Raw genomic sequence first — 18,518 nt, forward strand, 5'->3', positions numbered from 1 at the left:
TGTGATTATTATTTTAAAAAATTATTGTACCTCTTTCTTTATTGTTTCAATTCTTTCTTCCACCATTTTTAACTTCTTCAGTAGTTATTCATGTAAGTTCACATTGATTTCTTCTGCTCCCTATCCCTGGGGTATTCATTGGGTCTGCAATCCGATCTGCTTTTTAAAAATTTTTTTTTCTGCTTTTTTAAGAGAAGGCCTGTTGGTTTTTTTTTTGTTTTGTTTGTTTTTCATAATGTTTGAAACTGCCTGCTGCCTTCTTGACATTATATGACAGAAGCTGCTGGTTGGAAGGACAGCTATTCCCACTCAAGCAGACAAAGGCTCAAGGAAGCACCAGTTTCTCAGTAATGCAGTTCCCAATCCTGGCTAGCCTCACTAATATCCAGAATTTTGCATCCCTTGGAGCTGGCTTGAGGGCAGAGGGTAGCGTGGTTATTCCTGCCTAGCAAAAACCTCAGGGAAGCACCAACTTCTCAGTAATAGAGATCTTAATTCTGCCTACACAACAGTGTTCAGAGGTGCACATCTCCCAAGGCTGGTTGCAAAAGCCTCTATTCCCATTAAGACAACAAAGGCTCAGGGAAGCACTGACTTCTCAGCAATGTGGCTTCCAGTTCTTTCTGTTAATGTCCAATCAAACCTGCATCTCCCCTTGAGAAGCCACTAGGTGGAAAGTCAGCTGTTACCACCCAAGCAGACAAAGACTCGTGTAGTGCCAATTTGTCAGCAATATACTCACCCAATTCCGTCTACACTCTAACGTCCAGAGCTGCCTGCATCATGGGGCTAGTTGGGGGCTGGAGGGAACACAAACTATTTTAACTTCTGATGGATAGTGTTATCTACACCCAACTTTGATTTGTTGCATAGGCTAATGTCTTTGGTATCTAGTGCTACTGTAACAAATATCCCATGAGGAAACAGCTTTAACAGACAGTAATGTATTCTTTAACAGTTCAGGCAACTAGAAATTCAAATTATCTAAAGAAAGGCTGTCTTTCTCACTGTCTCGCTCTTTCTCTCTCTCAGTTGTGGAGGAAAGTCCTTATTTCTTCAGCATCTGTAGGCCTGGAATTCCCTGGAGACCTCCATGTGTCTTGGTCTTACACGTTATCAGGGAACTCCACAGCACAAGGCCCCAGGTCCAGAAGGAGGCACTCCATTCCTGGTGATTATTTTTGCTGGTATTAAGAGTGCTCTGACCACACTCCCACCCCCTAGTCTCCGTTAAATTTCCTCTCACTGTCTGAAGAAGATATGAGAAAGATGAGCTATCAACCCTTGTACTATTTACTGCCTCTGAAAACCCACTGGAGGGTCAACTATGAGCCAGATATGACATGATAGTGCACAACAACAATATAAACAAGAATATGGTATCAAGCTTGGAGGAAGGCTTATAAACAACTTACTTTATGAACTTGACACAAACATGCCTGCTGAGAGTGAAGAGGATTTGAAAACACATGCTACAGAAGGTCAACAACTACAGCCTTCAATATGGATTACACCTCAACATTAAAAAAAAAAACAGAGATCTTCATCACTGGACCAATAGGCAGCATCATGATAAATGGAGAAACTATTGAAGTTGTCAATAATTTCATTTTACTTGGATCCACAATCATAGTAAAAACATTCAAGAATTCAAAAGACATACTGCATTGGGAACATCTGCTGTCATGGACATTTCTAAAGTGCTAATGAGCAAGGATACCAGTTTATAAAAATTAAGGTGCACCTCTTCTGAGTCAAGTGTTCTGGGATTCCCATTCTTCCTAGAGTCAGCCACAGTTTGTTGTGATCCACACGCTTTTACATAGTCAATAAAACACAGATAGACATTCCTCTGGTACTTTCTGCTTTCAGCCAAGATCCATCTAACATTAGCTCTAATATCCCTAGTACCACTGCCTCCTCTAAACTCACCACCCTGCACCTCTGGCAGCTCTCTGTTGATGTGCTGTTCCAGGCAATTTTGAAAATTTTTCTGCAGGATCTTGCTTGCACGTGGTATTAGTGATATCGTTCAGTAATTTCTGTACTCTGTCAGGTCACTTTTTCACTTTTTTTTTCTTCTTTTGAGTGGGAGCAATTATGGATCTCTTCCTGTCAGTTGGCCAAGTGGTTGTTCTCCAAATTTCTTGGCACAACTTGGTGAGTACATACAGGGCAGTGTCTGCTTGTTGAAATATGTCCTTTGGTATGTCATCAATATCTGGGGCTTGTTTTTTGCCAATTCCTTCAGAGCAGCTTTACCTTTCTCCTTCATCACCACAGACTCTTGATCATGCATTATTTCATGAACTTCTTCTGTGTCAGCCAATTTTTTTTGGTACAGTGACTGTATACTCCTTCCATCTTCTTCTAATGCTTCCTCGATCATTTAATATTCTGCCCAAAGCATCTTTTATTGTTACAATTCAAGGTTTGAATTTGTTCTTCAGTTCTTTCAGCATAAGAAATGCTGAGCAAGCTTGGTCCTTCTGATTTTCTGACTCCAGCTATTTGCACATTTCATTATAATACTTTGCTTTGTTTTCCCACACTGCTCTTTGAAATCTTCTAGTCCGCTCCTTAACGTCTTAATTTCTTCCATTTGCTTTGGCTTCTAGGCACTCTAGTGCAATATTCAGAGTCTCTTCTGACATCAATTTTGGTCTTTTCTTCCTCCTCTGTCTTTGTAATGACCTTTTGCATTCTTTCTGGAAGATATTCTTTATATCCTCCCACAGCTCATCTGTTTTTTGCTCATTTGTGTTCAAAGCCTCAAACCTCCTGAGATGGTTTTAAAATTCAGGTGAGATAGACTCAAGGTAAATTTTGGTTCCTGTGAATTTAACATTCTTTAGTTTGAACTTGCAAAGAAGTAGTTGATGGTCTGTTCCACAGTCAGGACCTGGCCTAGTTTTCACAGCTTATATTGAGTTTCTCCAGCGATTCTATCAATCTGATTCCTGTGCATGCCATCAAGTGAAACCCGTGTGTATAGTCGCTGTTTATGTTTCTTATAAAGGGCATTTGCAATGAATAAATCATTAATTGTACAGAATTCTATCATTTTATCTCCAGGCTCATTTCTGTCACCAAGTCCATGTTTCTTAACTACAAAAATTGTTCCCAAGTTTTGCATTCCAGTTACTCATTCTTATTAATACATGGATTTTGGAGGACAAAGTTCAAACCATGCCATCTTTTGTGTTCATCTTTGTGGTTAAGTGCTGTTCAATAGGCTATGACTCACTGGAAATCCTCCAGATCTTCACTCTCCAGCTCATTATTGTGGTCATTTTATCAATCCATCCTGCTGGTCTTTTTGTTGTTGTTGTCATTGTTGATCCTCTACCTTTCCCACCATGTTGTCTTTCCCCAAGGATTAGTTCCTCTTTTTTAAAAAAAATTTTTTTAATCTTGTTATTTTTGTGTGAGTGTACCGTCAAATAAGATCTGACTGGTACAGGAGGAGATTGTCTCTCCTTCCCCAGCAGAGAATCTGGTGGATTTGAACCATGCGCCTTTGGGATTGTAGTTGCAGCTCCTTGCCACTAGGCCACCAGAGCTCCCCTGGATTAGTTCCTCTTAACAACATGCCCTAAGTATGTGAGACAAAATTTCCCCATCCTTGTATTTAAGCAGCACCCAGGTTCATTTTCTCCCATACAGACTTGTTTGTTCTTTTGCAATCTATGATATATTCAATACTTTTTGCCAACACCATAATTCAAAGACATTAAAAAAACCAAAACAAAACAACAAACCACCGAAAAAACAAAAACCCAAACAAAGACATCAATTCTTCTTTGGTCTTCTTTATCCACTGGCCAACTTTTCATGCATACCTTTGTTCCCCCCAAATTCATGTCCTTCTCACATATAAAAGCTTTCATTCCATCATCTGTGTACCATAGAATCAGAACTGATCCATAGTTGACCAACCTTCTGGTGGATTTTCAAAGGAAGTTAATAGCACAGGGGGAGAATGCCATCTTTCTTCCATGGAGCAACTGGTGGCCTTGAATCACGTGCCTTTGGGACTGCAGTGCAGCTTCTTGCCACTAGGCCACCATCATGGTATCCCATAAATATTATTTTTTCAAATATTTTAAGTGTTAAAATTACATGATATTTCACACTATCATTCCTAGGCATTTTGCTGTATAACATTAATTGCTATTGATTAATGTCATTAGTTAGTTAACAATATCTGATTAACCCATTACTGCCTGTTGCCTCTCTATTCTCCTGATTATCTTTTTAAAAATTTTTATTATTTCGTGTGTGTACCGTCAAACAGGATCTGACTGGTACAGGAGGAGATTGTCCCTCCTTCTCCAGTACAGCATCTGGTGGATTTGAACCTCTCACCTCTGGGATTGCAAGAAGCTGCACTGCAATGGGAACTGGGGTGACAGGTGGGCATGGAGAAAAATGTGCAACAACGAGCAAAATGGAAATCCAAAATCTCTGTAAACTTTCATTAAAATAAAAAAAAATTCTGAAAAAAAAAGTTTAGCTCTTAATGTTAGTGGTCTTATGCCATAATCAGGGAGCTGTGATGACTTATTGAGTAGGGACTGACAACCCAAAGGCAAGCAGTTCATATCCACTAGCTGCTCTTCTGTCGAAAAATGGGCTGTATCTTCCCATACAAAGCCACTGAAAACCCACTGCAAGATAGTTTTTGTGTCAGTTCCAACTCAGTGGCTATGAGGTTTTTGATATTATGGTTATCCTTTTTTTTGTGACTATGTCATTCAGCATATTTTTTTCTAGTTCCATCCATGTTGTGCAGTATTTCACAAAATCTTGACTAATTTTGTTTTTAATTTGTGTCATCAATTTGAAACTGACTCAGATGACCCTACGGAACATTCACAGGGAACTGACAGAAATTTCAGTTGGATCTAAATAAGATTTATATTTATATATTTATATTTATATTATTTATCAATAAGAGATTATGCTATGTTTGTTGTTAGGTGCCATCAAGTTGTGTATGACCCATAGTGACTCTATGAACAGATCTGTCCTATCCTGTACCAGTCTCACAGCATCTGACACACTCACGCCCACTGCGGCAGGCACTGTGTCAATCCATCTGATCCAGGATCTTCCTCTCTCTCACTGCCCCTCCACCTTCTCAAGCATGATGTTCCTCTCTAAAAAATAGCCTCTTTTAGCAACAAGAGTTAGTCTTTGTAGGAGACATTGAAATTAGAATAATTTTGACATCAACTTTTAGGAATTGAATTGTCTCTGCCAACAGTAAGTAAACCCTAACCTCTATACATGTGGTGAACTTTGGTGGCCCAAAGATAAGGAGATATGCTGCCAACCCAAAGGCAGGGAGTTCCAACCCACTAGCCGCTCTGTGGGAGAGAGATGGGCAGTCTTCTCTTGTGCATTTACTGCCTCTGAGAACCTGCTAGAGGGTCAGCTGTAAGTTGGTTCCAACTCAGTGTCACACAACAACAACAACAACTATGTACATGTAGCTGTAATCCCATTTCTGAATAGGATTTCATTGTAAAAAAGAATAAAAGCCATCTCAATTTATTATTTCGATGATGTGAAGTCATTTGATTGTATGTATCCTAACAAACTGTGAGTGACATTGAGAATGGCAATTCCAGAACACTTAATTCTGCTTCTACAAAACCTCTACTTTATTGTTAGGTGCTGTTGAGTGCAACCCAAACCGACCCTCTGAACACAGATCACAACCCCATCCTATCCTGTGCCTTGTCACACTTCCTGACACACAAGAAGAGCCCATTGCAGTAGTCACCGTATCAATACACCCTCCACCCTTCCGAACATCATTTTCCTTTACAAGGAATAGCTCTCCTGGAAACATGCTCGAAGTATGTGAGGCAAAGCATTATCATCTATGCCTCCAAGGGACACTCTGGCTGCACTTTTGTTTGTTCTTTTGGAAGCGCATGGGATGTTCAGTGCTTTTCTCTAACATCACATCTCAAAGGCATCATCTCTTCATCTGTCATCCTTATTCATTGTCCAGCTCTCAGATACATAGCAAGTGACTGAAAAGACGATGGCCTGAATCAGATGTACCTTAGTCCTCTAACTGACATCATTGCTCCTCAATAACTTGGAAAGATTCCTGACTGCAAACTCTCCTAGTGAAATATGTCTTCTTATCTCCATGCTGCTAATACTTAGGGTGTTGGTTGTGGCTCCAAGTAAAATGAAATAATTGAGAACTTCAATCTTTTCTCCATCTATCATGATGTTGTCTATGGGTCCAGTGGTAAGAATTGTTTTCTTAACGTTGAGATTGAATTTATACTGTAGACTGTCTTCTTTGATCTTATGCGGAAAGTGCTTCAAGTTCTCCACTCTTTCGGCAAGTTGTGTCATTTGCATAATACAGGTTATTGATGAATCTCCAATCCTGATGCCACATTCTTATTCACAGAATCGAGCTTCTCAAATTTGCTCAGCATGCAGATGGAATATGTATGAAGAGAGGACACAGCCTTTCTTAATTTTAAACCATGTAGTGTTTTCTTGCTCTGTTCCCATTAACAGCTTCTTTTTTTATCCAATTTTTAAAATTCATTTTAATGAATGCATTAACAGCTTCTTGGTCTAGGTAGAGGTCTCACATGAGCACAATTAAGTGCTCTGGTGCTCCCATTCTTCTCATAGCTATAGTTTGTTAGGATCCACATAGTCAAATGCCTTTGCATAGTCAATAAAGTAAAAATGGACATTTTTCTGGTATTTTTTGCTTTCAACCAGCATCCATCTGACATCAGCAATGATATCCCTGGTGCCATGGCCTCTTCTAAATCCTGCTTGAACTTCTGGCAGTTCCCTATCTATGTACTGTTCTAGCCATTTTTCAATGATCTTCAGAAATATTTTGCTTGTTTTTGTGTGATATTAATGGTACTGTTCAATAATTTTCATATTCTATTGGATCACCTTTCTTGGGAATAGGAACAAATTTGGATCTCTTCCAGTCAGTTGGCCAGACAGCTGCCCTCCAAATTTCCTGGAATAGACTGGTGAGTACATCTAGGGCTGCATCTGTTAGTAGAAACATTTCACGCAGTATTCTATCTATTCCTGAGGCTTTATTCTGGTTGTTTGTTTGGTTGAGGGGGGGGGTTATTATTGTTGCCAATGCCATCAGTGCTGGTTCCACTTCTTCCTTCATTACCTTTTATTCATCTGGTACTTTCTGAAGGTTTTCAGTGTCAATCAATTCTTTTTCGTACAGTGACTCTGTGCATTCCCTCCATCTTCTTTTGATGCTTCCTGGATCATTCAACACATTGCTTATAGCATCCTTCAAAATTGCAACTTGACGCTTAACTTTTTCAGTTCTTTCAGGTTGAGAAATGCCAAGCAAGCTCTTCCCTACTTTACCCATCTAGCTCTGGCCACTTTGAATCAATCACATGGTATACTACACTGGGAATGAGAAACAGAGGAAAAATAGTGTTTCATTAATAGCTAAGAGCAATTTTTAGGGAGCTCTGGAGGCCTAGTGGCAAGAAGCTATGCTGCAATCCCAAAAGCATGTGGTTCGAATGCACCAGATGCTCCACTGGAGAAGGAGGGGCAATATCCTCTTGTGCCAGTCGTATCCAATTCGACGGTACACAACAACAACAAAACGGCAATTTTAAGTTCTGTTCTGAAGTACAATTTTGTGAGTAACAGGGTATATCCATAAGCATTCAAGTAAGATATGTTAATACTACTGTATTCAAAGATATGCTTCTATAGCTAAAACCAAAGAGGAGGAAACCAAAGCTTCATCTGACATACTTTGGACATGTTGCAAGTAGGGACCAGTCCTTGGAGAAGGACGTCATGCTTGGGAGAGTGCAGGGACAGTGCAGGAGAGGAAGATGAGATGGATTGATTCAGTGACTGGGGTAATGGGGGTAAGTGTGTCTGAGACAGTCAACTCGGAGAAATGATGATAATTATACGAGTGTTCAGGTCTTTCATTCATAGGTTCACTATGGGTCGTCTACAACTTGACGGCACATAACAACTACAACAATAACAGGATAGAGCAGGGTTTAGAGCTATTGTACATAGGGTCACTATAAGTAGCAGGTGACTTGACAACACATAACACCAACAGATCCACTTCCAAAATCCAATGGTGATGCAACTACAAAGTAGGCATTTCTATTACAAATGGAATAAACTAGAGAGAAAGAACAGGCACTGAACAAATATCCAACAGAATAATTTACACTAATCTCCAAGGATATAGTCTTCTGCTGAGATCATCTAAGGGGATCTGCCCTCCAGATTATGGTTGCTGGCAATTTCCTCTGTGCTCTGGGTAGCAGGCCCTTGGCATTGGGCTCCAGTCTGCCTTTCTTAGAGAGCAGCTCTATGGCTTTGGAGAAACCCCACTCTCCTACTCCAAATGAGTGGTAGACCTGCTTCCTTGATCCTGGAAGGTCCCATTGTTCTGCCCCCTCAGACATAGAAGCTCTGTTCCCTCATTTTAGGCAGCAGCGCCATCTTAAAGGCAGTTCCACATTCAGGATCCTAATTGGCAAAGATCTATCAAGCCTAGAAAACTATGATCCCACTCTTGAAAACCAGAGAAGCTATGGTCCCACCCTTTGAGACTCTAGAGGCAGTAGTCTTACTCTTTGAGATTGACGTAGCTCTGTTCCCAATGCTCCTTGCTCCCTCGAAGATCCCTGGCCTCCAGCTCTGCTGATAAGTACCAGTGGTGGTCTACTGGTAAGAAGTTGTGCTACAATCCCAAAGGCACAGGTTTCAAATCTACCAGTTGCTCTGTGGGAGGATGGGAAGTCTCTTCCCATGAAATTAACTGTCTCAGAAAACCTGCTGGATGGTCAGCTATGGGTGGGTTCTGACATCATGATATATCTCGCTCACTAGTAAGCCTTGGCCCAAAGGCACCCAGCTTTCCAGCTCCATGGGCTGGCAAACCCAACTGAAATTCCTCCTATTCCAACTGGAAGCCACCTGCCCTCCAAATAGGTAGAGAAAGTGACTGTAACCATGGGCTCCAGCAAATGAGAGATAGGGTGGAAGTGCAGGATATGGTAAAGCTCTGATCTGTGGTTCACAAGGTCACTATGAGTCCTAATAACTTGAAGGCGCCGAACAACTCCTTTTATAAAACCCTACCGTTTCCTCTTTAAAGTGCTGAAAATGTGAACTCTTCCCTGCACCCTTAGCCTAGCCAGCCTAAATTTCCTCAGAACCTCCCCTTGCTGAAACTTATTTGGGAAGTACATATATGCTAGCATTTATAATTCACCTTCTGTGTCTTACACTTCTGTCTCAAAGACTGGTTTTTCTGGGGGCAGGTGGCAGAACCGTGCTTTCCGGTAACACATCTACAAGTTAGATCTCAGGGATATATTGAGATCTAACTCTTGGTTCAGTTTCAGAAGCAGTGAGAGTGGTGTTACCAGAAAACCTCAGTTCTGCAGCCTGCTGCCAGAAACATCAATCTTTGGACAGAGGTTGGAAAGGGGGGGGGGAGCAGATTTATAGCTTTGATATCTACAAGTATATAGGAGGCAGGGGTGGGTAGTGTGGGCTTCCAAAATTCAGAAGGGAAAAGCAGAAGGGAAAGCTTTTAGGAGATATTTATAGGCTAGTTCAGGGTCATGGGGAAGGGCTCATGTTTATTCAGTACTTTCAGGAGAGAAAGGCTGGGCTGTTTTGAAAAGGAAATTATGTGCATCTGTGCTCCAAAAGGGTGTCTCTCTGGTCAGGTGCTTACTCATCACAGGACATGATCTCTAAGTTTCCTCTTTCAAGATCATTTCTCTCTAGGCCTGACTACTGACTGATGCTAGCAGGAGTGCTGATTGTGGATCCAAGTAAAATTGTTGGTAACTTAAGTCTTTTCTCTATGCATTAGCAGCAGTCAAAAAAATCAAGACGTTCAGGGAAATGTGCTGGAAGGACCTCTTTAAAGTGCTAACGAACAAGAATGTCAGTTTAGACATTTCTTTTTTTTTTTTTTTTAGATAGTTCCTTTTTTTATTTTATTATTTTTGTGTGCGTGTACCGTCAAATCAGATCTGACTGGTACAGGAGGAGATTGTCCCTCCTTCCCCGGCAGAGCATCTGGTGGATTCGAACCATGCACCTCTGGGATTGTAGTTGCAGCTTCTTGCCACTAGGCCACCAGAGCTCCCCCAAGAATGTCAGTTTAAAGACTAAGGTGTGCCAGTCCAAGCCACGATATTTTCAATTGCTTCCTAAGCATCTGAAAGTTAGAGAGTGAATAAGGAACACAGAAGGGTTGATATTTTTGAACTGTGGCATTGGAGAAGAGTACTGATTATGTGGATGTCATAAGAACTAATCTGTCCTGAAGACGCACAACCAGGGTGCTCCTCAGAGGCGAGGATGGTGAAATCTGCTGTCACATATGTTGGGAATGCTGTGCGGAAGGGTGAGTCTGTAGAAAGAGGCAACATGCTGGGAAAAGGAAGATGGTCAACAAAAAGGAGCAAGACCCTCAGATGGATTGACGGAGTGACTGATGGGCTTTCGGGTCATGAAGATGGCACAGTTATCACTTCCAAATTCTGCTCACAGTGCCACTTGTCTGATCCAAGGTTAGGTATCTTGCTCACTGCCTTAAATGTCAGATCTGAGGCAATGAGCTAACGTTGGACACTCAGGTTCAGTGGCCTACTGGAAAATAACACAAAGAGCCGAGGAGCTGTAAGAGGCTGAAGCATCACTTTGATTCTGGTTCTCACAAGACTGCAAGGAGGATCCACACTGTGAGCCGCTGCACAGGCACTTGCCTACAAAGTTCTCTAGTACCCAGAACAAAGGCTGCTATATGCCACACTTTGCACACACACAGAGCCCTACTCTTACCATGCTATGTCCGTGCGTGGTTACATTCAAAACAAGTATCTAGCACAGCACTACTGTGTTTGCTCAGATATTGCTGCAGTCTGGCTAAAACTGCTTATTGAATAAAAGGCATATTTCAGCAGAAATCTGCTTGCCTGCTAGGTATACACAACACATTGCAGTCCCCAAAAGGGCAAAGTTCCAGTCTGTTGTTCACAGGGTTGCTTGAGTGCTATTCAAAGGCACTTCACAAGCTCTCTAGGAGGTCATATAGGGTTCACTCACAGGGCATCTAAACACTTTTATCAGAATTAAAGATTGTTAAGGAGGAACAAGGACGCTTTGGGGTGGAGTCCTCAGGGAGCTGTGCTTCTAACCCAAGGGTGGCTGCTCTTCTATCCCACCCTCACAGTTAGCACGTCCACACACAATGTTACAGCTCTGTGCTCGTCTCTCAGTGAATTGTCTACCTCACCCTCATCAGCACCCTACTTCACTAAACATCAGTGTTGTCCTCCAGCATTTCATCCTTCCTCGTGAATGTACAAAACAAGTGAGTTGGACAGTGTTCTGCTGTGATCCATAAGGTTTTCTTTGGCTAAATACTGGAAGTACACTACCTAGGCTTTTCTTCCTGATCTGAATCGTGTTGTAGCTCCACTGAAACCTTTTTACTATGGGTGATTCTACAGGTACTTCAAATGCCAGTGACACAACTTCCAGCATCATAACCATATACAAGCCACCGCAAGATGACAAACTCAAAGATGGGCAGGAGCGAATTATCATTCCCAATAGGAAATCTGCTTTTCAGGGTTTTTTATGTAATGTCATGTGCAAAATATCACCTACAGCTTTATGAATAGAATTATGTCTTTATATCCAATTTCCAGTTTATAGAAAATACCAGTAATCTCCCAGGTTATGACTTAAGTCCACCGGCAGTTGCATGTTGTTGTTGTTATGCACCAAGTCACCTGTGATTCATAGTGACCCTATGTGCAACAGCCCTAAACCCTGTTCTATCCTGTGCCAATCTGTCTCTGATACACCTACCCCCATTACCCTAGTCACTGAATCAGTCCATCTCATAGAGGGCCTTCCTCTCCTTTGCTATCAGTCCACCCTCCCAAGCATAATGTCCCTCTCTAAGGACTGGTCCCTCCTTGCAACATGTCCAAAGTATGTAAGATGAAACTTCAGAACCCTTGCCTCCAAAGATTAGCCTGGTTTAACCCTCTCTAGGATGAACTTGTTCATTTTCTTAGCAGTCCATAGTATATTCAATATTCTTCTCCAATACCACAGCTCAAAGGCATCAATTCTCCTTCTATCATCCATAGTCATTGTCTAGCTCTCTGACGCACAGCAAGTGATTGCAAAGACCAGGGCCTGTATCAGGCGCACCTTAGTCTCCAGAGTGACACCATTGCTCTTCAGTACTTTGGAGAGGTCCCTAACAGCAGACGTTCCCATAGCATTATGTCTTTTAAATTTCCTGGCTGCTGGTGCCAAGAGGGTTGATTGTGGAGGCAAGCAAGTTAAAGCAATCTCAATCTCTTTGCCCTATATCATGATGCTGCCAGTGGTGAAAATTTTTGGTTTTTTGGTATTGAGCCTCAATCCATATTGAAAGCGGTGGTCCTTGACCTGCAGCAAATGCTTCAGGTCCTCCTCGGTTTCAGCAAGCAGAGTTGTGTCATCTGCATAATGCAGATTGTTGATGAATCTTCCTCCAATCCTGATGCCACATTTCTCATCATAGAGCCCAACGTCCTGGATGATCTTCGGCATATAGATTGAAAAAGTAGGGAGATAGGACATATCCCTGGCATACACTCTCCCCAATTTTGAACCATGCAGTGTTTCTTGCCCTGTTCTGATGACTGCCTCCTGGTCCAAGTATAGGTTTTATATCAGCACGATCAAGTGTTCTGGAATTCTCATTCTTCTCAGAGTCAGCCACATTTTGTTATGATCCATGCAGTCAAATGCCTTTGCATAATCAATGAAACACAGAGAGACATTCCTCTGGTACTCCTTGCTTTCAACCAAGATCCATCTAACATTAGCTACAGTATCCCTAGTACCATGACCTCCTCTAAAGCCAGCCTGCCTTTCTGGCAGTCTCTGTTGATGTACTTACTGTTTCAGTCATTTTTGGATAATATTCAGCAGAATGTTGGTGTAATATTAATGATACTGTTTGAAAATTTCCACACTCTGTTGGATCACCTTTTTTTGGAATGGGAACAAATTTACATCTCTTCCAGTCAGTTGGCCAAGTGGTTGTCCTCCAGACCACCTCATAAAACCTATGATATTAATAACAAACACAGTGGTTTGCAATAACATGGGTGCTACTTTGCAATATGTTTCTAAACATTATTAATGCATTCTATTAGAGATGTTACAATGTATCAAAGCATTTCTTTAGTTTGTTTATGGCTAGAGAGATACACTGTATACTTGGCACAAACTTTTGAATGACTAAAATTAAATATACATTAACTGTTGGAACTTATGTACAAATTTTACTTAAAATCAAGTTTAGGAATACAAATGCCAAGAAAACTGCCTATACAAAGGATACAGGAGCAAAAGAAATGACACTATGATGAAGACGACACAAAGAGTACTCTGTTGGTAACTTGTTCTTCAGTGCTACTGGGTCAATGCAAACTCGTACCAGTCCTGTTCGAAGGGATGGCCCACTGCCTGGTATTGAGCCAGACTGCCAGTAGCCACAGTTGGAGCCCACTTTTGCAGTCATTGTGTTAATCCATCCCACTAAAGGTCTTCTTCCTCTTCTCTGACTACTTCACCAGGGACTGATCCCTCTTGATAATATGTCTAAAGTACATGAGACAAATTTCCCCCATTATCACTTCTAGGGAGCATTCCTCTTCTAGACAGATATTCTTGCTGCGCATGGTATGCTCAATATCCTTCAACAACTTAATTCAAAGACATCAATTCTTCAGTCTTCTTTACTCATTGTTTCATTTTACAATGCTTTATGAGGCCATTGAAAATACTATGACTTCTAGGGAGCTCTGCTGGCCTACTGGCAAGAAGTTGTGCTGCAATCCGGAATGTGTGTGGTTCAAATGCACCAGATCCTGTTGGAAATTGAGGGACAATCTCCTCCTGTGTCAGTTGGATCTGATTCAATGGTACACAACAACAACAAAATACTATGCCGAAACATCTTTGCTTTTTAACACTGGAAGAGGTCATCTGCAGATTTGCCCAACAAAAACCAATTTATTTTCTTGACTGCTGCTTACATGAGTGTTGATCACAGATTCAAGTAAAATAAAATGCCAGTCTTTTTCCCATTCATCATGATGTTGCTTATTGGCCCAGTTGTGAGGGTTTCTGTTCTATGTTGAATTGCAATCCATACTGCAGGTGGTAGCCTTTGCTCTTCTGCTTTGCTCATACAGTCTTTCACTATTGTAACCTGAGGCTTGAATTTGTTCTTTTAGCTTAAGAAAAGCCAAGCACATTCTTCCCTTTTGGTTTTCTAACTCCAAATGTTTGCATATTTTGTTACAAAACTGTGTTTTCGAGCTGACATTTGAAATCTGTTTTCTCTTAAGGTAGTGGACTTACACTATGATTTCTAGGGAATGTAAGATGACCCTAATATAGTGAAAGTATTCTGCCATCCCTGCCAGCTGAAAAGAGACTAAACTTTTACTAGTTAGTATTGAGAGAGAAAAGTGATACAAGAACCCTTTGTGAGGACATCTGGGACAGGTACTACACAAGGAGATATCCCTTACCTCCTGAATATTCTATTGGAATAGTGGAAAGAAAGCAGTCAGAAAATAACATTTTTAAAGGGAACAGTGTCCTTTTTTAAGTCTGGAAGAACGGTTCAATGAGATTTCCTTATCCTGCTGGAGGCCCTGTTCCACTGAGCCTGGGGGATAGTTTGGGGGTACCTCCAGTATAATGAAATCCTTTACTGATGGCTTCAGTTGCCTCTTCACTCAGCAAACTAGAGGCGAGAGACCCTCCCTTCTCTCACCTTCTAACTTTGTATGGTTTCTTCAGTGAACAGGAAGAAAAACTCGTAAACTTGAACTAAATTACTAAGCTTGCTCTGAGTCACAGACTTCCATTCTCCTGGCTTCTTTCTCGTTTTCAAATGATGTGCTGAATCAAAGTGCCTTCCAGTGAGACAATTTAGACCAAGAGGCCAACACTGAGCTAATGCAGGCAATACAAGACCCAGAAACACACTACACAAGTAGCCTGGCCAGCTGCAGCTGTTCCCTCTTTTAAAAAAAAACACCAAAAAACAAAAACCTATATTCTCAAAGCCCACTGAGGCCTGTCTTTCTCTCTGAGGGCACCAGAGAGGATAACCATGAGTCAATTACTTGGCAGTTTTCCATCTTCTCATAGTTCAAGCACCTGATTAAGGTGTGCCTACTAGATTTCTCCATTGTAAAAGTGAATTTTGCCTTAGTTTTAGCACTTGATTAGCCTTAACCTGAATTATCTCAGTGAAAGTTGTAAAAATGGTTTCTTATAACTGGCTGACATTTCTCTATAAAGAAGAATTTCCCCTCATCAACAAGGGATGACTTGCAGTTCATCAGTAAAAAGGCAAGGAGAACACTTTAAACATCAATTCCCTGAGTAAACAGCTGGTGTGGTGCGCACTGGTGGTTTTCAGTGAGTTTCCCCTTTGCTCTCGTCCACACTGCTTTTTATTTCATTCACTATGATTTGAATAAATGTTACAAAACAAGTTACTATTTCTTCCAACCATTCATTCATATTTTGTTCTACAGCACTGATTTAAATTTCCACCATATTATTCTTCTTCAATGTCCACATTTTCCCTAATTGTCATCTCCATTTTCCGTCTGTGACTCTGTCTTCCCTTTTGTTGGTGATATTATGCTGCTCATCCCCTTACTGGATATTGCTTGTCCTTTTACACATTTTCGTGTGCCCACTTCCTACTAATTTTTACTCCCCTTCCCCTCTCTTCTCAACCTTGGTAATCATCTAAGAATAATTCTAATTATGTGTAAACCTTCCTTGGGTTTTGGTAAGGGTGGTCTTATACAATATGGCTACTTTTGTGACTGACTGACTGCACTGAGAATAATGGCCTCTGGATGCAACCATGTCGTGCACTGTTTCATCAATTTATCTTTTTCATGTTACAGTACTCCCCTGTGTCAATGTACCATAGTGCCTTTATTAATTTGTATGTTGATATGCCCTTGGGCTGTTTTCATGTTTGCTGCTGTAAACAACGCTGCAATGACCATGAGTACGCATGTATCTGTTTGTGTCATAACTCTTATTTCTTTGCCAAGCTAGTTTTTTAGTCAAACCTGTGTAGAGTATTTCACTGACAGTTTCAGTTATTATTCTTTTGGATGCTTAATTGGCTAAACATTTTTTGAGTTCTTGTTCTTAGGACTGACTGAGGTTTTTGTTTCAGCAACTCAAAACAGAAGGACAAATAGTGTAGCAGAAAGGAATGACGGAAAAGATGCAAGTGTGTGAAACAAGTGAACTTATTTAGTTGTACTGGCTAATACTCAAGATGCAGGCATATGTCAGTGTGGAAAGCTGAAAGAAAATTTACAAAAATGTTGTTGTTGTGGACTACAGAGTTGGAATTGACCAACAGCTGACCCTCCAGTGGGTTTTCAGAGGCAGTTCATCACATGGGAGGAAACTTCTCATCCTTCACCAGCGGAGCAGCTGGGGGCCTTGAACCTTGTGCCTTTAGGACTCAAGTGCAGCTTTTTGCCATTACGCCACCAGAGCTCCCTATAGAAAGTATGTAATGATATTAAAATGTATCTAAAAAAACCCCGCTCTCCAACTATGAGATATCATCTTAAAGAAAACCCCCCACAACCGCGCTCTAACCACTTATACGAACATCTAAGTCCAACAGAATAAATACTATGGTAACAGGTCCTATTAAAAAAAATGATTTATTTATAAATATACCTTGAGATTGTACACAGCTTTCGTTTGCTTGGCTCCATAGTCAACAGTCTTGGCACCAGCAGCCAGGAAATTAAAAGGCGCATTGCCATGGGAAAGTCTGCTGTGAGGGACCTCTCCAAAGTGCTGAAGAGCAGTGGTGTCTCTCTGGAGACTAAGGTGCGTCTGATACAGGCCATGGTCTTCACAATCACCTGTTATGCATCAGAGAGTTGGACAATGACCAAGGAGGATAGAAGGAGAATTGATGCCTTTGAGCTGTGGTGCTGGAGAAGAGTATTGAGAATACCATGGACTGCTAGGAAAACAAACAGATTTGTCCTGGAGAGGGTTAAACCGGGTGGCTCCTTGGAGGCAAGGATTCTGAGGCTCCCTCTAACTTACTTTGGACATGTTGTGATGAGAGACCGGTCCTTAGAGAGGGACATCATGCTTGGGAGGGTGGAGGGACGGCGCAGGAGAGGAAGGCCCTCTATGAGGTGGATTGATTCAGTGACTGGGATAATTGGGATGGGAGTGTCAGAGACAGTGCGATTGGCACAGGACAGAGCGGAGTTTAGGGCTGTTGTACATAGGGTCGCTATGAGTCATAGGCGACTCGACGGCACATAACAACAACAACAACAACATTAGAATTTTAGGTAAAGGGTACTTGAGTTTAGCTAGCTATTACTGCATTGTATATGTGACTGAGTAAAACATAAAATGATCAAGAAGTTATAAGAAGTGTGGTGGCAAAAAAGGTATGGTGGCATCTTTCACAAATAAAATTACAGTCCAATTAAGTAAAAAATTGGCAAATGGCTAATTGTCTTTACTAAGTAAAGAGTATTTTGTGTTCCATAGGAAAATTTTTTCAGTAGTTTAACATAAATTGTTTTATTTTTTGTCAATGACAAAAAAGTAGATAAAATAAAAACCAAATCACTCAGAAATAAAACAATGCTTTAATTTTACCCCTTGCCCCTATTTTTCTGTTTAAAACAGTTTCCAACTATACAGTTTAGGAAAATAAACAACAAGAAGCCATCTTTGGCTGACACTTCTTGAAGGCAGGCAGGTGTGGTTCTGCTGACATGTACGTGACAGCACACACACCTGCTGTCTCTCATCTGAGTACATTACCTCATGAAGGCAAAGATCAAAACATACTGGCACTGCATCAGAAATGCTCCATTTGGTTTTGCAGCATAAAGGTCTGAACACCTGATTAATGGACTGAAGGGCTAACATCATGAACATGTATCCCATGGCACGCCACATGCTTTCTACAGGGGAAACAAACTTTTCCTCAAATAGAATTACCACAGGTATGATCCATAGCGATTTTAATGATTATTTACTCTTCTGATGGCAGGATTTTTTGGAAGTGGAATCTAGACAGAAATAAAAATGAATTAAGAGTTAGAAAGGTTCACATATCTTTTAAATATAATTTCACAATTTAAAAACACTACTACTGCTATTGTTATATTAATTTTACTTTTGGTAAACCATGAAAAATAATTAAGACATATAATGATCCAAATTATCTATGTGAAGAAACACAAGACTGACATGCTGGCTGAAGCATCAGCTTCCTATTCTCTGCTGTGGAAGAGGAAGGACAAGTTTCTTTTTTTTTTTTTTGTCATTTTTATTCCTTTTCTTGTTAAAGA

The 18,518-nt window shown here is 40.9% G+C and overlaps 1 protein-coding gene across 1 annotated transcript in view; it reads right to left on the reverse strand.

Annotated features, from left to right (window-relative positions):
- PCNT (pericentrin) overlaps positions 1-18,518 on the reverse strand; it is a 155,192-nt gene that overhangs the window by 10,975 nt on the left and 125,699 nt on the right. Inside the window, exon 36 of the mRNA XM_006894042.1 lies at positions 18,204-18,236. Within this exon, the coding sequence (XP_006894104.1) occupies positions 18,204-18,236 (33 nt within the window). The remainder of the gene's footprint in view (positions 1-18,203; positions 18,237-18,518) is intronic.

Source organism: Elephantulus edwardii, unplaced genomic scaffold (assembly GCF_000299155.1).
Source record: "Elephantulus edwardii isolate Elephantulus edwardi_28Jun2011 unplaced genomic scaffold, EleEdw1.0 scaffold00133, whole genome shotgun sequence".
Classification (NCBI taxonomy): Eukaryota; Metazoa; Chordata; class Mammalia; order Macroscelidea; family Macroscelididae; genus Elephantulus; species Elephantulus edwardii.